Raw genomic sequence first — 25,179 nt, 5'->3', positions numbered from 1 at the left:
ACATTAGCGCTAGGGCTGATGGGAGTTGTAGTTGAGCAGTATCTGGAGCGCCAAAGGTTCCTCACTCCTCTTTTAAACCTTTGATTTCTGCCTGCGCTGCCCTATCTGTGTCTAGCAGAAGCACCTTTTAATCATGCTTTGGAGGCAGCCAGCGATAAAGCCTCACGTGCCATTAAATAATCTCCAAAGTAACTCATTAAAGTTCTGCGTCTATTGAATAAAATACTTCTTAGTCTACATTTTTGGGGTTGCTCTCTGCAAGGTCAGTGGTGCCGGATTAAGAGGGTCTGTAGGTTGACCAGGGAAAAAAGGAAAAAGAAGCAGCAAAAATCCCTCAGAGAAGATGACGCTTTCCCTTGAGATTTATCTTGGGTGTCACAAAGTGAGAGCAAAAACTCATTCTGTTGAGAGATGAATTTCTTCAGGTAGAAATTAAGAATCCCCCTCAGAAAAGCAAAGGTGATAAATCAAGCGTTTGGCTCCTCACTCGCAGAGCTTTTTTCTTCCCCCTTCAGCTAAGCAAAGTTAACTGTTTGAACCTCTGAGGCAGTCTCTCTTCCGTGTGACTCCAAAATAGGACTTGACAGGCTTTTGTTGGGGATAAATTGTGGGCAAGAGTGCATTTGATATTCAGTGGATTATACATGTTGAAAATTTTGCTCTGAGTGGCCAATAGTTGTGCAAGGGCAATAGCAACGTACACCCACCCACACGTCTTAAGGCTGTTGTTAATTGTTAGCAGATCTGGCTTTTAACAGATTAATTAATTGACTGATTAAATTCAGGTTAAATCTGCATTTATTTGAAACGCCAGCAAGCTGTGAAGGAAGCCCAGGAACTGGATGTGGATCTGTAACAGAAGTTGCTGGGTATGCAAGGGAGAGAGAAAATTAATTGGAAAGCCCGTGGGTGGAAAAGTTGGAAGGGAATTCTGCTTTTGATAACCTTACAGGCTGAACTCTCAACTATTGCTTCACTGCTACCTACCACTCACATTTATTATTGATGCTCCTTTTGCCTATATTTGTCACTTTTTCTGTGAATAAGCTATCTGATCAATTCAGTAGGTCACTGTTACACATTCTGTGAAATTGAAGACATTGACTATCTAGCACAGCGCTCACATGCTTTTTTGACTATTGCTAGTATGCTGTGGGCCACCCTGAACATTGGTTTTACAGTAGAAGGATGGAATATGAATGCTGCTGAATATTACAAAAATCTAATTAGTCTGGCTTTTATGTGTAAATTTAAGTGATAATGCAATAAACCAAAATAGACATGCATCGTTAGAAAGGAACTACTTACTTCAATGCTTTTAAACATGGGTTTTCTGTGATGCTATGCAGTAGAACTAAAATAGCATTTATTTATTTTTAAAAGATGTGCAATGAATTTTAAGCCCTGGTCAAACTGATTGTTACTCCTTTCTGAGTCTAATGGTCGCACAGTGAGTGGCCACTTCTGATGAAAGATCTTGGTTTCATTTTGCACCTTTCCACTATTTAGTAAAAATGTCTATAGAATGAAGGCTTGGCATCATTGGCCTGTTAGCATTTTGACTCCTTGTCTCTTTTAACTAGCACTAAGTATTTCAGCAAGTGGAAGTCGTCAGGTTGTGGCGGGGATGTGAAATGTTGTGCCCATCCTCACCTCTAGGAAAGTCAATACAAGGCTTTTCTACACCACACCTTGCTTTAAAATTTGGTAGGGCTGTGGGTGACTAAGATGGAGTTGCTGGTGATGACTGAATCTGACAGCTGGCTCCCTCTGACATAGAAACACAATCTGTAATAGCTCCATTTTCAGCCTAAGCATGTTGCCGTGCTCCAGTGATGACACAGAGGCTGAGGTGCCAGGGTGGCTGTCTGAGGAGCAGGCCATTGAGCCTCAACACTCCCACTGATCCTGAGACCCCCTGAGACTGGATCAAAGGCTCCATCCTTTGAGCACAGGTGCCTTGCATGAATGCCTGGAACGTGCTAGATTCTGCTCCAAAGCGCTACTCCTTTAAGGCTCCACAATTCTCAGCAAAGGGGTGGAGCTGGAGTGGACAGTTTCAAGGAGCACTTGACTCAGTTGGGAAGATGCATTCATTGAAATAAGTCCTGTGTTTCCTAGACTCTGTCCAGGGTCCTGAAAGACCTGCTCTTAACTTCTCACCTTCAGGCATTTAAGCCCTGATGAAACCCAGTCCATTTCTTTCATTCTATTCCAAAACGGCTTGATGGATTTTTGCCCTCCTAAGTCAGCCATGGCTTTGTTTGGGTTTTTTTTTACTAGGAAAGGATACATGCTTACTTGGAAATAAGCCCTACTAGGCTTAGTGGGAATTCATGTTTAATAATTTGGGTTAGTAGTAGATAGGTAGCCGTGTTGGTCTGCCATAGTCAAAATAAAAAAATTCCTTCCAGTAGCACCTTAAAGACCAACTAAGTTAGTTCTTGGTATGAGCTTTCGTGTGCATGCACACTTGTGTATCTGAATACACACATGTGTATCTGAAGAAGTGTGCATGCACACGAAAGCTCATACCAAGAACTAACTTAGTTGGTCTTTAAGGTGCTACTGGAAGGAATTTTTTTAATTTGGGTTAGGTTGCAGTTGTTGCGTAACAGAAACTGATGTACACGTTGAACTGTTTATAAGAAACAACCAACTTCTGTTACTTCCTGATAATAACTTCTTATTTAATGATCTGTTATTCCTGGCAGAGTATGAAGAGGAACTTGATAGAGAATTTGAGCTGGAAACTGATTCACTGTTTGGAGGATTTAGAAAGGTAAGGTCAACGAATATTGCTGAGATATTACTTTTAATTTGAATAAGCATGGGAATAAGCAGTTTGAATTGCCTTTCAGTGAACTGTAATTGGCTTTGATGACTGGTGTGTTAAATTGCGCTCTGGATGAAGAAGGAACAGTTTGGCACAAATTGTGATGGAGCCCCAATGCTATCCTGTGCCATATGGCTTGTCAGGTTGGCATGGTTAGGCTTGCCAATTAATATGGCCTGTGTTGCTTGGCGGAGAAATTGAACTAAGTGCTGCATTAAACTTTGCAGATCTGATCTGTGCAGCTGTGTGGACTTTAGTGTGCAAACAAATTCAGATTTGCTTGCACACTTATCTTTCAGGAGTCAATGTCGCAAGCACCTGTTACTACTGTCATCATATGAGCTAAATAAAACTATTAGGAAAAGCAACAACAAGATTTCCTCTCCCCTTTTTCATGTTTAGTGGAACAAACGCTAAAAACTCAACAGTTAAAAAACCACACAGCATTATTCAGTATATACAATCATTATTAATATTAGGCAGGCATCTTTGTTTTCCTGTTTTTGATGCCTGCTATAACAAGAAACCTTATTGTTTAGGCCAGCCTACCCAAAGCTTTTGTCATGACGATGAAGATATTGTTGACAATTCACCTTAACTGGTTATGCCACCTATGTTCAGTCTAAAGCAAAAACGTGAAACAAATTTGGGTAGCTTTTTTCTAGAGCTGAAACATCTGCAGAATTTTAAGAGGAGACAAAAGAGAATTAGTCTGCAGTTTTACGCAGACTTGCCATTGAATTCAGTGAAGCGTTCTTCTGAGTAAACATGCATAAGATTGGATTGCTGCGTTGTCTGTATTTTATAATGAAAATCCGTGGGGATGGGGTTTGGTTATCTCTAGATTTCTACCTCTGGTGAAATTTGAAGCAAATCTGGAAATTCCTCCTCAAACAAAGCAGTGTTTCACAAAGGGTCTGACCTATCTCCAGCCTTAATGCAGGCTTTGCCAACTTGGTGGCCTCCAGATTTTGTTGGACTACAACTACCAGAATCCCTGACCATTGGCCTTGCTAGCTGGAGCCTATGGGAGTTGTAGTCCAAAACATGTGAAGGGCACTAGGTTGCGGAAGGCTGCTGCAATATATTGCTGCTGTTGACTGTATTCCTTCTCAACTTCTGCTGGAATAGCAATAAGGGATGGGACTGGCCTGATTACGCATTTTGTAAGCCTATTCTAATGAGATATTCATCTATCCTGGGTCTGTTGCCCCTGGAAATGTAAAGAGCTATGACAGTATGCTCAGATACTCTGAGAGGGAATGCTTTAACTAGTTGGCTTCTTTTCCTTGCCTCTTATATGCCATGTCTGTTCATAAATACCGTATTTTTCGCTCTATAAGACACACTTTCCCCCTCCTAAAAAGTAAGGGGAAATGTATGTGCATCTTATGGAGCAAATGCAGGCTCACAGCTTTCGCTGAAGCCAGGAGAGCAAGAGGGATCGGTGCGCACAGATCCCTCTTGCTCTCCTGGCTTCAAGGATAGCCGCCTGAAGCCTCCTGAGCGCAGCAGGAGCGCTCCTCCCGCTGTGCTCTGGAGGCTTCGCGTTGCTTTCGCTGAAGCCAGGAGAGCATCCCTCTTGCTCTCCTGGCTTTGCCTCACTGGAGAGCCGCTGCGAAGCTTTCCCTCTCTGCGCAGCGCCCCTTCAGCGAAGCGGGAGGAGAAATGGAAGTGGCAGGAGAAGCAGAGCCCCTTCCATTTCGCCTCCCGCTTTGCTGGAGAGGCGCTAAGCAGAGAGGGAGAGAACATTTTTTTCTTGTTCTCCTCCTCTAAAACTAGATGCGTCTTATGGTCGGGTGCTTCTTATAGAGCGAAAAATACAGTAATTGCAGGAACTGGTGGCATTTCACTTAGGCCAAAGGTTTGAAAACATGGAAGTCACCTTTATGTTATGACCCATCTAGGTCAGTATTTCCTACTCTAACTGGCAGCATATCACCAGGGTTTCAGACAGGAAGCTCTACTTGGAGATGCCAGGGATTGAATCTGGGACCTCTGTGTGTTCGTTCTCTACCACTGAGCCATGGTCCCTCCCCACACTGCTTCCTTTAAATCAGTATGGGAGCTTCGCTCCTCATCCCTGCAGCTTACTGGGAAGTAGAGAGGGAGGGGTAAGGCTAGTGGGCCAAACATAGCCGCAGAACTAATCTGGTGCTTCCACTGCACTGACTTTGGTGCTGCCTCGCCTCCCCATCTTACTCCCAAGATGAAAACATGACACAGGCAGCAGGAGGAGGTCAGGTGAGCCCCACCAATCTCCCCAACTACTGGGTGGCCTCCCTGACCACCCAGTATCCCTTCCCCTTTCAGATCGGCCTTCAATTCCTTCCATCATTTTTTTTTGGAGCATTCTTTCTCTCTGCCCTATCCAACCTCCCAGTCTCTCTTCCTAGTCCTCCTTGCTTCCCATGGTTTGCTGCTGACTCAGCCCCAGCTTGCTCTTTTCCTAGACTTGGTCTGTTCCTCATGCTTCGGCAACAGTTCCCGCCCTGCCTAGCTTCTGAGGAGCTCAGCAGTTGGCGATAGAGATTCTTAAGTATTAGAGTAGCTCAGCAAATTGCAAGCAATGAACCTTAGCAGCAGAGCAGCTAAGCCTACGACCAGTGCTTTTTGGGGGGGAGTATGCAGTGAGACGCAGGTGGTGCTGTGGGTTAAACCACAGAGCCTAGGACTTGCCAATCAGAAGGTTGGTGGTTCGAACCCCCACAAAGGGGTGAGCTCCCATTGCTCAGTCCCTGCTCCTGCCAACCTAGCAGTTTGAAAGCACAAAGTGCAAGTAAATAAATAGGTACTGCTCCAGTAGGAAGGTAAACGGTGTTTCCATGCACTGCTATGGTTCGCCAGAAGCGGCTTAGTCATGCTGGCCACGTGACCCGGAAGCTGTACACCGGCTCCCTCGGCAAATAAAGCGAGATGAGAGTCGGTCACGACTGGACCTAATAATCAGGGGTCCCTTTACCCTTTACCTATGCAGGGGTACGCATACCCCTAAACATTTTGTGAATCTGAGTTTGGCCTCATTGAGGAGCAGTATTTCAATATGAGTAGGAAAGTGAGAGTACCCCTAAACATTTTTTTTCGGATGTGTTCATATGTGTATGCCCCTATATGCCTATTGTGTGTACATATATATTTGTAAGAGAAGGATGTGGTGCATAATGTATTCATTTAGCTGCACACAGCTTTTCTATTGTCATCTCACGAGGACCGCAGACAGCGAAATGTTATACGGCCGCTTTGTCGGCGCTAAAGATTTTGTGGTTGTTTCATAGTCTTCAAGCTAAAGCAAAGGGGAGGAAAAATTCCTTCAGCACCTACTTGAAAACTGTGCCACGCTTTTAACAGCATGAATTCATACAGACACCCAGACAGTGATTGCTGTCTGCTTTCTGTTCTAATTTGGAAATTCCTTTTGATCAACATTGTGCAAAGGATGGCATTGTTCTTGGCAGGCATCCTGGGAATATATTCAGAAAGCGAATGTGGCCATACAGATTGTGATGGATACATTGCCAGGGGAGGAAGAGAGAGTGAGAGAGAGTGAGAGAGAGAGCAGGGAGGAAGTATAGTACTTAAATTTATATACTGTCTTTCTTCCAATGCACTCAAACGTGGTTTACAATTTAAAAACAATGAGTTACAACTCAATGGACAGTGATAGAAAAAGCCCTTGTGTGTTACCGTATTTTTCGCACTATAGGACGCACTTTTCCCCCTCCAAAAATGAAGGGGAAATGTGTGTGCGTCCTATGGTGCGAATGCAGGCTTTCACTGAAGCCTGGAGAGCGAGAGGGGTCGGTGCGCACCGACCCCTCTCGCTCTCCAGGCTTCAGGAGAGCCCCACCGCCAGCCCCACAAGCTCGGGGGACAGCGGGAGAGGCGCAGTGCGCCCTTCCCGCTGTCCCCCGACTTGGTTAGAAGGCTGGCGGGGGGGAGCCTGCTCCTCCCCCTCGCCAGCCCCGCAAACTCGGGAGACAGCGGGAGAGGCGCAGCGCGCCTTTGCCGCTGTCCCCCGACTTGGCTAGAAGGCTGGCGGGGGGAGAAGCCTGCTCCTCCCCGTCGCCAGCCCCGCAAACTCGGGGGACAGCGGCAGGGGCGCAGCGCGCCTTTGCCGCTGTCCCCCGACTTGGCTAGAAGGCTGGCGGGGGGAGAAGCCTGCTCCTCCCCGTCGCCAGCCCCGCAAACTCGGGAGACAGCGGCAGGGGCGCAGCGCGCCTTTGCCGCTGTCCCCCGACTTGTCTAGAAGGCTGGCGGGGGGAGAAGCCTGCTCCTCCCCGTCGCCAGCCCCGCAAACTCGGGGGACAGCGGCAGGGGCGCAGCGCGCCTTTGCCGCTGTCCCCCGACTTGTCTAGAAGGCTGGCGGGGGGAGAAGCCTGCTCCTCCCCGTCGCCAGCCCCGCAAACTCGGGGGACAGCGGCAGGGGCGCAGCGCGCCTTTGCCGCTGTCCCCCGACTTGTCTAGAAGGCTGGCGGGGGGAGAAGCCTGCTCCTCCCCGTCGCCAGCCCCGCAAACACGGGGGACAGCGGCAGGGGCGCAGCGCGCCTTTGCCGCTGTCCCCCGACTTGGCTAGAAGGCTGGCGGGGGGAGAAGCCTGCTCCTCCCCGTCGCCAGCCCCGCAAACTCGGGAGACAGCGGGAGAGGCGCAGCGCGCCTTTGCCGCTGTCCCCCGACTTGTCTAGAAGGCTGGCGGGGGGAGAAGCCTGCTCCTCCCCGTTGCCAGCCCCGCAAACTCGGGGGACAGCGGCAGGGGCGCAGCGTGCCTTTGCCGCTGTCCCCCGACTTGTCTAGAAGGCTGGCGGGGGGAGAAGCCTGCTCCTCCCCGTCGCCAGCCCCGCAAACTCGGGGGACAGCGGCAGGGGCACAGCGCGCCTTTGCCGCTGTCCCCCGACTTGTCTAGAAGGCTGGCGGGGGGAGAAGCCTGCTCCTCCCCGTCGCCAGCCCCGCAAACTCGGGGGACAGCGGCAGGGGCGCAGCGCGCCTTTGCCGCTGTCCCCCCACTTGGTTAGAAGGCTGGGGGGGGGAGCCTGGTTTTGCGGGAGGCGGGGGAATCCCCCGCCTCCCAGGAAAGCCAGGAGAAGCCGTGCAGCCCTTTTAAAAGGCGCGCGACTTCTGCCGGTTTTGTGGGAGGTGGGGGAATCCCCCCGCCTCCCAGGAAAGCCAGGAGAAGCCGTGCAGCCCCTTTAAAAGGCGCGCGACTTCTGCCAGTTTTGTGGGAGGTGGGGGAATCCCCGCCTCCCAGGAAAGCCAGGAGAAGCCGTGATCTCTTTAAAGGGTTTGCACGGCTTCTGCGGGCTTTGGGGAGAGGTGAGGGAATCCCCCCACCTCCCAGTAAAGCCAGGAAAGCCCTGTGCAGCCCCTCCGCCAAGGAGAGGCTGCACGGGGCTAAAGGGGAAGCCAAAACAGCGAGCGGGATCCATCCCGCTCGCTGCCTTGGCTTGATCCATAGCTGCACGCAACCCCTCCGGCAGGGAGAGGTTGTGTGCAGCCTGTACGCTGCTCTTTGGGGCTGCGGGGGGGAAAAAGATTTTTTTTCTTGAATTCCCACCCTAAAAACTGGGTGCGCCCTATGGTCCGGTGCGCCCTATGGTGCGAAAAATACGGTAAGTTGGATACCTGTGCAGAAGTTCTTCAGCTGTGGTTTCTCCTGGTTTGTGACCTAAATCTAAATGCAAGCAGTGACCATGTACTTCCAGTCTTCTCCTCATGCTTTAAACCCGTTTTTATGATGGATTTATGCCTAGGATCCCATGGATTTTGAATGGAATTTTTGGATGGAATGGGGTAAAGGATATATCCTGTGGCTTCTTTTCGGTCACCTCACGGTATCACAGCTGTCCAGCCTTTACATGAAGAAGGTAGGCGACTTTGAGCTGACCTGCTCTAATTTGGAAATTGCTTTGGATCAACAAATATGTCAACATTATCTCTAAGAAGAATAAGAAAGCTCTAGTTTTACAGTACTAGTAGCGTAGACGCGTTTTGTTGCCTCTGTGGCCTCCATTCAGTGCCATTCAGTCCTGGTAGCAACCCTAAAAGGTGGGATGTATACCTGCCCAATGAGATCTCCTGTGACCTCTAGGGGCACAGAGCTTCACTCAACATCGGAGGCTGGATCGGGGCACTGCTGTAGTACCCTTTAAATATGTGGTGCCCTTTCCAGTCCTGGGTAGAGTTTGTCTGACGTTTGAGGTGGGAGCCTTGTTAGAATGAAGTTATAAACTCAGACTAAAATGCCACCAGTCCCTAGCGGGTTGCCCCTGCCAATTTAGCCCTCTGAGGCCTGGAGTAAGTGTACCCAGCTGCCCCACTTCTGCACAGGCCCCTCCCATTTCTCATGGCTAATGTGTGAAGGGTCTAGAACAGGCAGAGGCAAACTCAGCCCTGCAGATGTTTTGGGACTACAACTCCCATCCTCCCTAGCCAACAGGACCAGTGGTCAAGGATGATGGGAATTGTAGTCTCAAAACATCTGGAGGGCCAAGTCTGCCTATGCCTGGTCTAGAAGAAAGCATGGCGGTGGTGGGGTGGATAGCAAGTGCTACATCAGCCACACACTTTGAAATGTGAAATGGTTAAAAATAAATAAATCAAAAATTACAACTCAGTCAGTAAAAAGACATGGTTAAGAGCTGCACATAATGTTCCAGTGCTGCTCTAAGTAGAGTTGAGGGACATTGTGTGACCTAGCAGAGGGGAACAGCATTTCAGATAATATTCAATGTTTTTCAGCTGTTCTTTGGAAGTCTTCAAGAGGCCTGTCTAGGTGTCTGCTGGTTTCTTAGCCACTCTTTGAAGCTAAGAAAGAACCACTGTAGCAATTCCAACTGCGAAGAAAACTATCCTCTGCAACTGTCAATTTTTGTAAGGGCTTCAAAATTTAAGCAGAAATGAGGCATAAATTTATCTTTATTGGATGCATGTTTGAAATATTAACCGAAGAAGAAGAAGCCCTTAGTCTTTCAGAAACAACCACATTTGCAAAGGCAAAGAAAAGAAGAAGAAAAACTCTCTTATTTATGTAGGTGGGGAAATTAGTTCCCCTTCGGGCCACATGAACCCATTTCTTCCCCAGTCCTTGTAGAAATGCATGGATTCCCTTTTCTCGCCTGCTTTAGTGCCACAGTTCAGTGGCTTCTTCCCTTCTCTCTCCTCTAGTTTTAATAATCTTATGGAACAGAGAGCCTGCAACACTGCTCAGCTTGGAATTCATTAGAAGCGAGCCACTTTTATTTTCAATTATTCCTTCAAGATTTCTTCCTATTTTAAATATTTGAGGGGGAGTGGTTGTACAGTAGCTTGAAATTAAATACCACACACTTTCCACAGATGTCTCTGTTATATGCTACAGGTCGACACTGTGTTTTTGTAATAAAGGCAGGTGCTGACATTTTTCCAAGCGCCGCAACCTAAGTGTGACTAATGGGTTGGTTCCAAATCTACAGTGAGGGGAAAAATGTATTTGATCCCCTGCTAAATTTGCCCAGTCCAGCCTTGTGCAGGTCTACAATCTTGTCCCTGACATCCTTGGACAGCTCTTTGGTCTTGGTGGCTACTTTGGAATCTGCTGGATTGATTGCTTCTGTTGACACGTGTATTTTGTACAGGTACTGTAACGAACTGGGATTACAGGTAAGACCTCTCCCTTGCAGCAGGTGCTTCTAATCTCCGCTTGTTACATACAGTGAAGGTACCAGGTAGCCTGACATCTGGCTGGTTAATGGGGATCAAACACTTATTTCACTCATTATAATGCACATCAATCTCTGACTTTGGTCTTCTGGGTTTCTGGGGTTTTTCCTGTTGTTATTCCGTCTCTCACAGCTACAAAAACCTACCATTAAAATTATGGACTGCTCATTTCTTCGTCAGAGGGCAAACGGAAAAATTTAGCAGGGGATCAAATTGTACTCCTATCCCATCCCTTGTACAAACTGATGCAAAACTGAGTTGCATCTGGAGCTGAATCTTGAGTCGTGCATTGATCCGAAAGCGAGTGTTTTCATTCATTTTTGTCCTCCCTGTCTTTTTAGTACAAACCCTGGTTTCTGATGGTGTATGGCATGGCAGCCTGTTGGTTTCTGCTTGGTACCAATGGTTTGGCAGTGATTTTTCTACATGTAACTTTCTCGTACGGAGTGGCTCAATTTAAGAACCCCTTTCTGATGTGGCTGGGCTCATTGCTTCTATTGTCAACTTTGCGCGTGTCTGCCCTGGAAGAAATAAAGGTAACTGGTTGGGTTTTTTAAAAATAAAAATAATACTTTGATTTATTTGTTTAAATTCATTCATACCTAGCGCTTTATTGTTGAAATAACCACTTTTCAATTTGGTTCTGAAAATGTGCATTTTGAGGAATCTTTTATAAGAAAGCTTAAGGTTTAAAGAATATTTACCCCTCTCACTTCAGGAATTTCCAACATGTGTCCTAGGGCGAACTAGCACAAAGTTCTCATCCTCGGAGGAGGGGTTAGCCACTGTCTCTCTGCATGATGTACTGTTCTGGCTTTGCCTCTGCTGCTGTTTTGTGCACTCCTCTTGTTTCTCTGCATCAGGAAGAAGTGTTATCAGCATTGTTGCTGTTATTTATCTAGATTTTTAGACTGCTGTCCATAAAATCTCTTGGTGATTTCAAAAATGACTGAAAACAGCATCCAATAAAACAAAAACCAGTGTCCCAAACAAACAGCAGAGGAACTAGCGTAACAAACAGAACAATAAATTTATGTCTGAAAAAGACCAAGCTGCTGCTATCTCCAAAAAGAGCAGGAATTCTTTGAGGGGTTTTATAGCGGTGTGGAGAGGGTGACGCTTATGCCTAGAACAGTAACTCATGCTAGGGATGGACTCCACCCTGGACAGGCAAACTCTACTGCCTGAATTCTGCCTAATGGCTTAACTATGATTTGCTTACTGCCAACAAACCACAGTTTGAAGGCATGGTTTGTTGGCTTCCGAACCTTGGTTTTGTTTTTTTATGCTTCACATATTAGCTCTGTTAGTAGACTTTTCTTTTAAATACCCTAATCATCATTTTCTTTGTCAAGCTGGGCCTTTCATAGTGTGATTCATGATTTCATAAAATGAAGACAAGACTTGTAGAAGTATTCAATTCCAGATCCATGTCTCCTTTTTATATTTCTGCAAGGTTCCATATTCTGTGGTCGTGCTGACCTTTCGAATCAGCAGGATAATGGAGATAATAAGTGCCTGAGTGTTCTCTCATCCAGTAATCGGCCCCACAAACCTAGTACCACTCTGTTTTTATGAGGTCTCTGCATTCTCCTGCTCCTTTCAGTGTCGTCAGCAATGGTCTGTGGTTGGTGGACGCAGAGTCAAAAACTGCTTTCTAGTCTTATTGGGATCATTTTTCTTAAGTTTCAACGGGAAACAATTAAGGAAATGTCAATCTGTCGTGACTCCCATTGCCCAGTGGCGTAGCGTGGGGGGTGCCAGGGGTGCCAGCCGCACCGGGCGCAACATCTGGGGGGGGGCGCGCTCGCTGCCTCCGGAGTCGCCGAAGAGCCTCGGGCGCAGGCTGTAGCGGAGCCGCATGTCTCGCGGAACCGACGAGCTGTGCGCGCATCCAGGCTGAAGGCGCCCGGCAGGCAGCGGCTCTCAGCCCTTGCCGCGGAGGACCCGCCAGGCAGCCCCTCTTCACAGCCCCGCCTCCGCCGCTGCTGCTGCAGCTGCTGGGCCGTTGAATTTTCCTCGCCTCTCTGCCCCCCTCCTCCTCCGGGCAAGCGGCGTCATTTGGGCAGCAGCGGGGGGCGCAAATTACTTGCCTTGCCCCGGGTTAGGGGGCGCAAATTACTTGCGTTGCCCCGGGTGCTTACAACTCACGCTACGCCGCTGCCATTGCCAACCTGATACTTTTTCTAGATAAGTTTTTTGGTTTTCTCTGACTCAGAACTTTCATTGTACCAATGAAATCCCCTCTGACTTTAAGCTTACAGCTGCTGGCTAATGCCTTTGTTCCTGTTACCTACCTATCCCACGTTTGAAAATGGGAGAGGAAATGAGGGTTTCTCATAATGAAGCAGTGATTTTTGCTATTTTAACGTTAGTACTCTACTGGTGGAATGTTTCCCATGCAACCCACTGGGACTAATTTATGCTGTTAGCACTGCTTTCAATGACCTGTGCCTCCAGCTTTTCCACCATAATATGAAATCTGTCTCTCTAAAGACACCAAGAGTTCTTTTGTATTACCTTGCCCGGGGCCAACACCAATGTGCGTTATCAACCTCTGGGGTCATCCAATGAGCATTTCCATGCTCTTCGACTTGTTCCCTTCTCTTCTGTGCAGATACCATTCATCTAGTACACTTTATCACAGGGGTGGGTAACCAGTAGTCTGTGAGCAAATCTTGGCCAGGTCTAATAGTAGGTAAAGTTGGTCATAATGAAATCAATTCTTTAAGTTGTGTTCTTTGCCTGAGAAAGTCTGCCTTGAGGAGGAAGTCCAAACTTTCACTTTATGTTCTTATCATATAAAATGTTATGCTAGACTTCTGGTACAAACCTTTCTGGAAGCTGTATCCGTGAAACTACAGGCAGCAATGGTTTTGCGTGCATCCAATTGACATGTCACCGCTGATGGGCAGGTCCTTTTGGACCCAGGAGGGGGAAGAACGGGGGCAGAATGGGAGGCAGAATGGGGTATAGTAGGGGAGTAACGGGGCAGAGCAGGTTTATGCATGCTCTGTGGACACATGCGGGGGCTGGGAACAGAACCCCCATGCAGATGGAAGTGGTTATGCAGTTTGCCCAAATGAGCCCTCTCTGTGCCATTGAAATTTTCACTTCCCTTGTTAAAGCGCTTATCTCCAGCAGCATCAGATCTCCCTTTTACAGTCCTGGGCAGAGTTTGTCTTAATTGCTCAGCAAACTGGAGGGTTTTTGGGTTTTTCTTTTTTTAATAAAGGCAGACAGGAGTTTTAGGCCAAAAGTGCACGATAATGCAGCTCTCCTTTTGCTTTTTTGTGGATTCTTTCCCCAGAGGTATACAGCCCATAGCAGGAAACAGAAAGTGTCTGAATAATGTTACAGACCTTTGTGCATGTGGGTCTTGTGCCGCTGGGTTTATTATTTCTGCCTTAATTTTCATCCTCCTCAGGCCTTATCTCAATATTGTTTTCTCTCCCTGAATAGAGAATGATTTTCGGTGCTGTTACAGAGCATGCAACGGCTCCTATATAACTTTATACATATAGTACCGTATTTTTCGCTCCATAAGGCGCACCGGACCATAGGACGCACCTAGTTATTAGAGGGGGAAATCAAGAAAAAAATAGCCTGTCTTCTCCCAGAGCTTCTCGGAGCTGCCAGGGGAAGCCCAGGTCCCCCTCCCCCCAGCCCCAAAGAGCAAAGAAGCCAAGACAGCCAGCGGGATCCATCCTGCTGGTTGTCTTGGCTTCTGCCATAGCCACGTGCAGCCTGTCCGGCAGGGAGAGGCTGCGCACGGCTATGGCAATTCCCCCACAGCCCACAAAAGTACCCTTTAAGGAGCACGCGGCTCCTGCGGGCTTTTCTACGAGGAGGGAGAAGGGACTGACTGGCCGCCTCAGTCCCTTCTCCCTCCTGGGGAAAAGCCCGCAAGAGCCGCGTGGAGCTTTTCCTGCCTGCCTCCTCCCTGCATTCGCTCCATAAGATGCACACACATCCCCCTTACTTTTTAGGAGGGAAAAAGTGCATCTTATGTAGTGAAAAATACGGTATATGAGCTTGTGCTCTGCTCTCTTCAGATGGGGAGGCATAGCAGCACTCCGGATGTTGGGTGTTTGACACAGAAGATTCAAATTGTGTTCCCTGGTAAAATACCCAACAACTTGCCAACATTTGATGGTAGCTCAAATCTGCCCAAGGCAGTACCTACTCTGCTGATTCATATGGATTTTGCTATATATCATGTAGTTTTTGGTATCACACACACTGGGTTCTGCCCAACTTTGTGGGTGCCTGGGTGTGACATCACGCTGCAGAAGGCGGTCCAACAGGACCCGCTGCGGCCATGGGGAAGCCCAGTGAGGCCCGTTGCAACCACAGAAAGGCCCCAACAGAGGCCCTGTGGTGAAGACAAAGGCCTCAGTCTAGTCGCCACCAGGGCACCAGAAAGCAGCTAGGCAGCAGGTGGGCACCCAGAGTCAAAATATTGTGGGTGCTCAGGTACCTAGGGCCCTCCAAAGATGGCACCAGTGTTTGGTATATTCAATAAAGTAGCAAAGTAGCATTTTAGATAGTAGTACCTAATACACTGAGCACTAGAGCCAAAGTTATATAAACACCGAGTATCGTAAAAATGATTAGTTTGTGGTTGTGTGGCATTGAATCCGCAATGTTCTTTATCTCCTTAGATGTGTGGATGATACTTCACATAATTTTTGATCTGCTTTTATTCTGCAGAGAGGCTGGTATGCCAGTGAAAGTGAATACTACTTGCTTCTTTTCACCCTGACTGTCCGCTGCCTCTATTACACAAGCTTTGGTCTAGAGTACTGCTGGTACAGGTCTGCTGAAATGACTCATCACCCATTCCTTTGGATGCTGGCTTATGTGTTTTATTATCCTGTCTTTCACAACGGACCCATTATTACCTTCGATGGATTTTATAAACAGGTGACAGCACTTTTTGGTATCTTATATGCAAATGGCCTTGAGACAGTGGTTTAGAGGGTGATTGATATAATGGTGATGATGATGATGATGATAATAATAATAATAATAATAATAATAATAATAATAATAATAATAATTTGATCCTGGCAGAATAGCGATTTCTGTACTGCTCATAGCTGCTGGTTCTTAAGTCCCTTTATAACAGGGTTTCCCAGACTTGGGTCTCCAACTCTTTTTGGACTACAATTCCCATCATCCCTGACCACTGGTCCTGCTAGCTAGGGATGATGGGAGTTGTAGTCCAGCAATAGCTGGGGACCCAATTTTGGCAAAACCCTACTTCATAGCAACATATGTACCTGCTTTGTTGCCATAGCTTTCTCTCATGCCTATGCCAGTCAGGACTCACCAGAAGGCCTCTGGCTACATGGTTTTCTGACACCACATTGATCTTACCACCAACATGATTCCCAGCCTCTTGGGAGTTGCGTTGCTTTTGTGGCATGCTAAACACACTGAAGAAGAAGAAGAGAAGAAGAGTTTGGATTTGATATCCCGCCTTTCACTCCCCTTCAGGAGTCTCAAAGCGGCTAACAATCTCCTTTCCCTTCCTCCCCCACAACAAACACTCTGTGAGGTGAGTGGGGCTGAGAGACTTCAAAGAAGTGTGACTGGCCCAAGGTCACCCAGCAGCTGCATGTGGAGGAGCGGAGACGCGAACCCGGTTACCCAGATTACGTGACTACCGCTCTTAACCACTACACCACACTGGCTGTGGATCTATGCAACTAGGAGCTTTGGCATGGCCTCAGACCAGTGTAGCCACTGGCAGGGCCTGCTGGCTGGATCAAAGAATCCTGTGATTCAAAATTGTCTTTGCAATATCAAGGTGCAAAAGGAGCTGAAGGCAGCCACAAGAATAAATCCAGACTCATCTATTCCCCCCCTCCCCACTTTACTAGCTTAATGGGTTGTGGGAATACGGTGGATGCAATTCATCTTGATTTCAGCAAAGCATTGACAAAGCTCCCCAGGATAATCTGGTTAACAAACTGCTTAAGTGTTGATTAACAGCTGGTTGGGAGGAAATACTCAACAGAGTGATCATCGGTGGTTCCTCAGCAGCTAGAGCGAGGGTGTTTTAGTGTGGCACTGCATAGACTCTGTTCTGGGACTTAGGTGAAGGGTTTGGGGAATCCTTATCAAATTTTGAGAGGTGGCAGCAAAGATGGCGAGTGGCGTGGAAGGGATGTCACATGGAAAGAAGACAAAGACTTGTTTGCTGCTGCAGGACTACATCTAATGGGCTTCAGAGCTACAGCAGAAATTTCAGTTGAGTATTAGGAGAAATTTTTTAACCGTAAGAGCAGTTCATCAAAGGAACCAGCTATCTAGAGGGTTGGTGGCTTCCCCTCACTGCAAGTTCTCAAGAACAGATTGGACCGCAATCTGTTGGAGATGCTCTTGTCCTGGGTTAGGAACATAGGAAGCTGCCTTATGCTGAGTCAGGCTGTTGGTCCATCTAGCTCATTATTGTTCGAAATGATGGACAGCAGCTCTCCAGGATTTCAGACAGGGAATCTTTACCAACCCTACCTGGAGACCCCAGCAGGGGGCTGGATGTGGATGACCCACAGGGTGGAGGTTTGGCCCAGGGGGGCATTTCTTCAACATCCCTTGCACCTGCCAATCAACTGTGAGTGACCCCTGCAGAGAGCAGGATTGAACCCTCTGCTCCTCAGCTGATGAGTGAAGGATCTGGCAACTTCTGTTTCAGTGTATCTGAAGAAGTGTGCATGCACACGAAAGCTCATACCAAGAACTAACTTAGTTGGTCTTTAAGGTGCTACTGGAAGGAATTTTTTTATTTTGACTATGGCAGACCAACACGGCTACCTACCTGTAACAGGAGGTGATAAGATTTTCTTGCATGCCTTGAAAGAGATTGTCATTTAATCATAAGGATTTTTTAGCCTTTTGGGAACCAAAGCCAGACAGCTCTTTTCAGATCGTGCTGAACTCCTGTTCTCATTATCTCCTTAAAAATGCATGTTTCCTGACTTCAAAAATTCTCGCTGATGAGATTTTAAGTGGATAAATGTTTTAAGCATTGGCGTATTTACATAATTTTACATGACAGTGCTCTCTACAGGATGGAAGCTGGGGAGAGTGGGACACAGCCTGTCGGTCCTGTTTCTGCAACAGGTGCAGACAAATCTTGAATTTTGGGGGAAGGTGCATTAAAATGTATGTGCTTCACTGATAATATTTGTTGTTATTAGGTGCTAACAGGTGTTGCTAATAGGCTGTTTGTGCAGCTCTCGAGGGTTTCAGACAAAGCTTTACTCAGCCCTGCCTGGAGATATTGAGGATTAAATTTGGGGACAATTAAATTTCTATCTATTAAGCAATTAAAAGCAATCTCTTGTCTTAGTAGACCACATGAGTCAACAGGCCATAATCCCTTCTGGGCAACATTCTGTGGCTCACTTGCCATTTGGGTCCGTTGTGGGGAGCAATGAATGCCAGTGTTACCATTCTATGGTAGCCTAGATTCTTCAATCTCTCTATGTTCCGTCCAAGCCAACAGGAAGCATTATCAGAGTTCAGTGACACAGAGTTCAGCTAGACTGGTTATTGGGGGCAGCCGCCAAGACCACATAACACCGGTCTTGAAAGACCTACATTGGCTCCCAGTACATTTCCAAGCACAATTCAAAGTGCTGGTGTTGACCTTTAAAGCCCTAAACGGCCTCGGCCCAGTATACCTGAAGGAGTGTCTCCACCCCCATCGTTCAGCCTGGACACTGAGGTCCAGCTCTGAGGGCCTTCTGGCGGTTCCCTCACTGCGAGAAGCAAATCTACAGGGAACCAGGCAGAGGGCCTTCTTGGTAGTGGTGCCCGCCCTGTGGAACACCTTCCCATCAGATGTCAAAGATATAAACAACTACCTGACATTTAGAAAACATCTGAAGGCTATTTCAGGGAAGTTTTTAATGTGCAACATTTTGATGTTTTTTTAATCTTTGCTGGAAGCCGCCCAGAGTGGCCGGGGAAACCCAGCCAGATGGGCGGGGTACAAATAATAAATTATTAGTATTAGTAGTATTATTCCAGCCAGGCAAAAGCACTCCAAAAGACAAGGGCTGCTGAGGGATGTGTCTCTAAAGGGTGTGTAGCCTAGAAAGAGGCCTGAGGGCCAGAGAGCGAGAGCGAGACGTGCATTTGGTCCCCCAGGCCTGAGGTTTCCATCTCTGCAATATAGAATAAAGAACCAGCAGCTCAGGAAATAAACGAGAGAAGGTGGAGACCTGTGTGCTTGCATTAGTGAGATTCCATTTCATCTTGAATTTGCAGCTGCTGTATCGGCAAGTCTATAGCAGGAACATCAGCTGCTGTAAGCACCTTTCTACCAGTTCCATAAAACGAAAGGAAAATTACCTCCAAACTAAAGATTTTCAAAAGCTGCTGAAGGAATGTCAATACCCGGTTCCCACTAAAAGGAAACACTCTACGGCCTCGATAAATCTCTGTTGATGCGCCTAAATGAATATTTTATTTCATGATTTGGTGCTCGAACAGGAAGCAGATGTGTCAACATGCCTATAGAAGTCTGATTGGCATGCATCACAACCGAATTGGCAGCAGCCCAGAAATTTCCAGTCTCCCCCACCAAGCACTCTGAAGAATGGTAGTTTCTTCAAAGTATTCGCTGCTAGTGAGATGTCATTAAAGATGAGTCAGAATAGTGAAAGCATCCGGCAAGCTCCCTGAAAGATGTAATAAGAGTTATTAAGTAATCTTCCATTCTTTATGGAGAATAAGCCAATCATCTGTGTAATCATTTCCCAGCGATGAACAGAGCAAGGAAAGAAAGAAAGAAAGGGGAAAGAATAAAATAAAGAAATGGTAAGTTAGCTGAATGAGGTGTTTCCTCGTTCCCTTACCCTTAACAACTGAGGATTTTTTCCCCCTATTTCCCCACAAATACTTAATTTACTTCAGAAGTATAAATCACGACACACACACGCACACACACACACACACACACACGCACACAAACACACACACACACACACACACACACGAATGAAGGTAAATGCTTAATTTTTAGATAACAAACATGCAGGCAAACAAACATATTATACAAGTGACATGTTGGACATTATAGTCTAATATCTGCTGTGTTTACAGTTTCTTACTAAATAATCAGAATCATAGATCACCGACAGTCTTGAGGAGGCTGCTGCTGAGTTTTGCCAGGTGAATGACTTGGCTGTGCTGGAGGCTGACTTGGTCTTCCAGAAAGGCTCCTTTGTTGACTCTGTGCCCTTGCTGCATAAGCCTTCCTGCCTGATTGTCAATGGGGAATGTGGGAAATTTACTGTATTTTTCTGTGTATAAGATGCCCCCATGTATAAGAAGACCCCTGTTTTGTTGAACCCAAATCTTAGAAAAGTTGTTGACGCTGATCACTGGGCAAACTGTATTTTAATTGCTGGTTCTGGAAAATCTTATGTGGAACAATGAACAATAATAATAATTTATTATTTATACCCCGCCCATCCTGCTGGGCTTCCCCAGCCACTCTGGGTGGCTTCCAACAAAATATTGAAATACAGTGGTACCTTGGGTTACAGATGCTTCAGGTTACAGACTCTGCTAACCCAGAAATAATACCTCGGTTTAAGAACTTTGCTTCAGGATGAGAACAGAAATTGTGAGGTGGTGGTGCGGCGGCAGTGGGAAGCCCCATTAGGTAAAGTGGTGTCTCAGGTTAAGAACAGTTTCAGGTTAAGAACGGAACTCCGGAATGAATTAAGTTCTTAACCTGAGGTACCACTGTACAGTAATCCATCAAACATTAAAAGCTTCCCTAAACAGGGCTGCCTTCAGATGTCTTCTAAAAGTCTGGTAGTTGTTGTTCTTTTTGACATCTGGTGGGATGGATTAATGGAGTTGAGTATGTTTAACCTGGAGACTGAGAGGAGATATGAAAGCAATCTGCAGCTATCTAAAGGATCGTCACATGGCAGATGGAGCTAGCTTGTTTTCTTCTGTTCTGGAGTATAGGGCCCGTATCAATGGCTTCAAGTTATAAGAAAGGAGATTCTGACGGAACACCAGGACGTACTTTCTGACCTTCAGAGCTGTTCAACAGTGGAACAGACACAAGAGGTACTGGACTCTCCTTCCTTGGAGGTTTTTGAGCAGAGGTTGGATGGTCATCTTGTCAGGAGTTCAGCCTACACTCGAGTAGGACCCTGGCAGAGACACATGCCCGACTGGCATGTTCCCTCCCTCCTGGTTGATCATTCGGGAGCTTCATAAACTTTCTTCAGCCCGAACATCACAGCGACCGATGTCAACCAACACCGGCACACGCAGGGATCCGCAGAGTTTGTGCACCTTGCGTGACAGACCTCAGCAACTCAGCATTTTGGCTAATCTACTTTATTTGCATATAAACACACACGGAGCACTGCAACATGGCTCCCTCTCTCTCTAGCATCAGACAGCAAAGAGAAAAAGAACAAAGGACAATAGTCCCACTTCACGGAACACAGGAACACAAACATCCTGTCTCCGTCACATCCCATTCTGTGGAGTCAAAACATACACCGTCATGGGATAGACATGGGAATTCTCACACATCTGTCATGTATGATCTCGTTGAGACCTCTGCTTTGCAGGGGGTTGGACAAGGATCACTTTCAACTCTACGGTTCTGTGATTCTATAATTCTATGTAATTTAGTTGCTGTTTTTAACTAGTTTCTTTTTATTATTTTGTATTTTATAATGTTATTTTTAAATGTTAGAAGCTGCCTTCAATCTAACTTGGGAGAAAAGCAATACACCCACCCACCCACCCACCCACCCACCCACCATGTTTTAATGTACAAATATACATATAACATGATTTAAAGATCTGTAATATAAATGAGCAATGAAAATTATCAATTAATCATCATAAATAATACAAAGTCAAATTCTTTCTTTCAGGTTTCTTCACAATAGCCTAATAATCCACAATTAAGTAAACATTTAAGAGGCCTTACCCAAAGCTGAAAGATGAGCAAATGTGATTTCATTTTCTTTAGCTGAAGAGCATTATCTTAGTTTCTTTTTAATTAAGCAGAATTATGTGTTGAATATTAAGCATGTGCGATGTTGTAGAATTTATTTTGCAGTTTTAGGGGGCTGTGTTAGTGGTATGGGAAGCTTCCAGAAAATTGCATTAACTTCCAAGGTTGTTTATGGATTCTTGCATGAAAGATGATAAGGATTTACAGCTGTTGTGGTAGAGAAGGACCACAAAAATTGACTGCCTGAACTGATGTGCTTTATCAGGAAATAATCTATTTTGTTAGGTTCTAAATATCCATGTCATCTCATAATCATAGTCCAGAATTTCCTGCAAAAGGGAGATGCGCGAAGGTGGAGTCATATTCACTGCACAGCCCAATTCACTGTGAAGATGCTTACCTTTCAAGCCTTAAATGGCTTGGGACCCAAACACTGGGAAGAATGCCTCTTCCTATATCATTTTATCTGTGAATTAAGAATCTTAACTACATTAGTCAAAAACCATTTTGAATTCATTATAAACATGCAACACTAGATGGTTCCAAAGAGCAAAAATAAAAATCTAAGGAATTTATACATAGCTTTTTAAACATTTTGTTATAACAATTTAATTTCTGACTTATTTATAGCATTTCCCCCCTGTATTCAGAACCACTCTGAGGGCCTTCTACAGGTGTTGTCACTTTCTGGAGTGTGTTAATGCTTGCATATAGGAGAGGAGCTTTTCTGTGGTGGTGCCACAACTTACAATTGCCCTTTCTAGAGAAGCTCAGTGGGTGTCAGCATTATTATCTTTTCAGTGCCTGGTTAACAGAGCAGCCCTAACGTAGGAAGCTGGCGTAAATTGTGCCAGTTGAGCTGAGGTGAAAGAGTTATGCCAGTATAGCAACATTTGATGCTGTAGAGCAGTGATGGCCAAACTTGGCCCTCCAGCTGTTTTGAGACTACAGTTCCCATCATCCCTGACCACTGGTCCTGTTAGCTAGGGATGATGGGAGTTGTAGTCCCAAAACAGCTGGGCGGCCATGTTTGGCCATCACTGCTGTAGAGAATAGCTATGGCTGATCCCTGGCTCAGCTGAGGAAGCCCAAAATCCGTTGAATCCAAACAGCAGATGTTGGGCTTGGATTGTGCTGTAAGACTTCCTTGTTTGCTCAGGCATTTTAAAAGGGCCGCATTCGTTTGATTTTACCTTGTCTTTCGGTTTTTATACTTTTATGGTGGGCTACATTTTGCTTCTATGGCTTTTTAATATTGTTCCCACCCCTGAGATCTTTGGATGAAGGACATTTTGGATTTTTCCCAAAGGGAAGAAAGAAAACCGGGAAACCTGAAAGATCTTGGAAACTTTGAGATGAATAGTGGAATTTCAGATGATTTGAGATTTAGGCTGAATCATTCATAGGCAAACTCGGCCCTCCAGATGTTTTGGGACTACAACTCCCATCATCCCTAGCTAACAGGACAAGTGGTCAGGGATGATGGGAGTTGTAGTCCCAAAACATCAGGCTGGCCGAGTTTGCCTATGCCTGGGCTAAATCCACTGTGTAGATATATATCAGTTAGGTACTTCTGAACTATTCTGGCAACTCCATTTATGTTTTATACTTCTGTTCTGCATGTAACGGTTCCTTCAAAGAGAATGTACCTTCCATGAATCTGTGAAGAGAGAGCGAGAGAGCACACTGCATTAAAGGTTAGGTCTCATAGTTGAGGAGAAACTAATAACCATTACTCAATCACACAGAAAAAGGGAAATGTTAGCTACCTTAGCTCTTAGTGTTAAGGTCCTACTAACTTGAAAGCATCCCTATGAGAAACATTTTGCAGTCTGTCAAACCCCTGAGAAACCATTCTCAGCAACAAAATTCTGAAAAGAGAATATGACATTCAGAGGTCAGGGGTGGGGGGCAAGAAAGAGAATGGTGTCCAGCCTGAAGTTCTTGTTTTTGACCTTCTGGCCTACCGTAGTTTGAAAGTGGGCCACCACCATTTAGTGTATGCTCTCTAAGTAGGGTCTGGCTATCTTCACATCAGGGCTCATCAAATGAGTTTGTTTGTGGAGGACAAAATTGTCTTGAGTGCAAAAATACATTGTGTCGTGGGAAATAGCCTCCCCAAAGAAGCTCCCTTTCTGTGCCTTTTCTGTTAATAGTCATTGTAATTAGATTTCTTACCTTATCTTCACCATTAGGTCCCAGGGTAGATTTAAAAAATACACTGTTAAAATCAGTTAAAACAAATTAAGGCCTTTCAAATGCTTTTTTTGTTAACCCAGGTGTTCTAACTGTGTCCTACATCTGGGCTGAAAATTATTTTATGCTGCTTCTATGCAAGGAAGGTGGGGTTTTTTTTGGGGGGTGTGTTAATTATTACTGTGTTTTAAAAATATTTTGTGTAAGCTGGCCAGTGTTTCCTGAGGGCGTGCTTAATAATAATAATAATAATAATAGAAAGTGGTATTCACACACTGAACAAAAAATGAGTTAACACGTGAGTATACTTCTGAATGAATCATTTTCCTGCTTTATTGGGTTGCCTGAATGTCTTCCTATAAAGGCAACTTTTTCCAAATTTAATATTTCAAAACAACATTTTAATTATTCCTGCTTGAAATCCTGAATGCAAATCCTGAGTGTAAAGGGAAATAAGCACATTTCTCTACGGTTAATTGCCTTTATTCATTCAGAATCTCTTTCCTGAGAGGTCAGGGAACAAAATGCTTTTTCAGAAACAATTATCCCAACAGGTGATAAAGACTAGATGTTGAGGCTATTCTAATCCCACATGCCTTTTGGGGGTGGGGGAGGCGAATTCTACCGGCCATTATGGGTTGAAGGGAACTTTGCAGAATGATTAAGCATGATGCTCAGAGAAGTGAGTCAGCTCTGCATGATGTGAGCAGACATTAGAGAGATGGATAAAAGTGAAGGGGGATGAAAGCCTAAATCTTTTAAGCTTTTGTTATGTGTTAGTAATTTACTAAGGAATAAAAATTTGGTCAGGTTTTTTTTTTTTAAAATAAAGTCATATCCACGCAACCAGACTCATAACTATTACACAAAGATCGTCATAAAGCTTGAAGTGTGGGAATCCTGATAGACTTACTCTATTTAAACCATTTAATGAACAAAATGCTAGAAAATCTGACAATGTAAAGAGAGCACACTCATTCAATCAGTGCAATGACTTTGTGCCATGCCAGAGAACTTCTCCTCTCCCCATATCCCCCCTGAACCTGATCCAGGGCTTGCCCCAACTCTGTGGAGCAGGGCCCAAGGTGTGGAAACAGGAATCCTTTTGCTAACAGAACAAGTGCATTGGTTGGCGTACGTGATCCAAAGTTAGTGTGAGTCGATGAGGCACTTATAAAAAAAATGAGAGTTTAAAGTGGGGATTTGATAATGTTAGACAAATATCTTGGTTGGTCCTCCTTCGATATACGATTGGATTCTCTGAGGAAACCTGGTGTGCAATATCAGGAAAGTGCAGGGCTTCTTTTCAGTCAGAACTCACAGGAAATCAGTTCCAGCTTCTCTCAGTTGGGCACCGTTGCCATTATAAGAGAACAAAGGATGCGTTTGTAGTGAGTTCTGGCACCTCTTTTTCTAGAATAAAGCACAGGAAAAGGGACTT

The 25,179-nt window shown here is 45.7% G+C and overlaps 1 protein-coding gene across 6 annotated transcripts in view; it reads left to right on the top strand.

The window, feature by feature from the left end:
- HHAT (hedgehog acyltransferase) overlaps nt 1-25,179 on the top strand; it is a 184,605-nt gene that overhangs the window by 10,164 nt on the left and 149,262 nt on the right. For all 6 annotated transcript variants that reach the window (XM_081186026.1, XM_081186024.1, XM_081186027.1 and 3 more), the window contains 4 exons: nt 2,715-2,782; nt 8,581-8,694; nt 10,870-11,064; nt 15,242-15,454. In XM_081186026.1, the coding sequence (XP_081042152.1) occupies nt 2,715-2,782; nt 8,581-8,694; nt 10,870-11,064; nt 15,242-15,454 (590 nt within the window). The remainder of the gene's footprint in view (nt 1-2,714; nt 2,783-8,580; nt 8,695-10,869; nt 11,065-15,241; nt 15,455-25,179) is intronic.

The sequence above is a fragment of the Podarcis bocagei genome (genome assembly GCF_964188305.1).
Source record: "Podarcis bocagei genome assembly, chromosome: 3".
NCBI classification, from domain to species: Eukaryota; Metazoa; Chordata; class Lepidosauria; order Squamata; family Lacertidae; genus Podarcis; species Podarcis bocagei.
The sequence above is the reverse complement of the archived record's forward strand: the minus strand, read 5'-3'. Positions and strand labels throughout refer to the sequence as shown.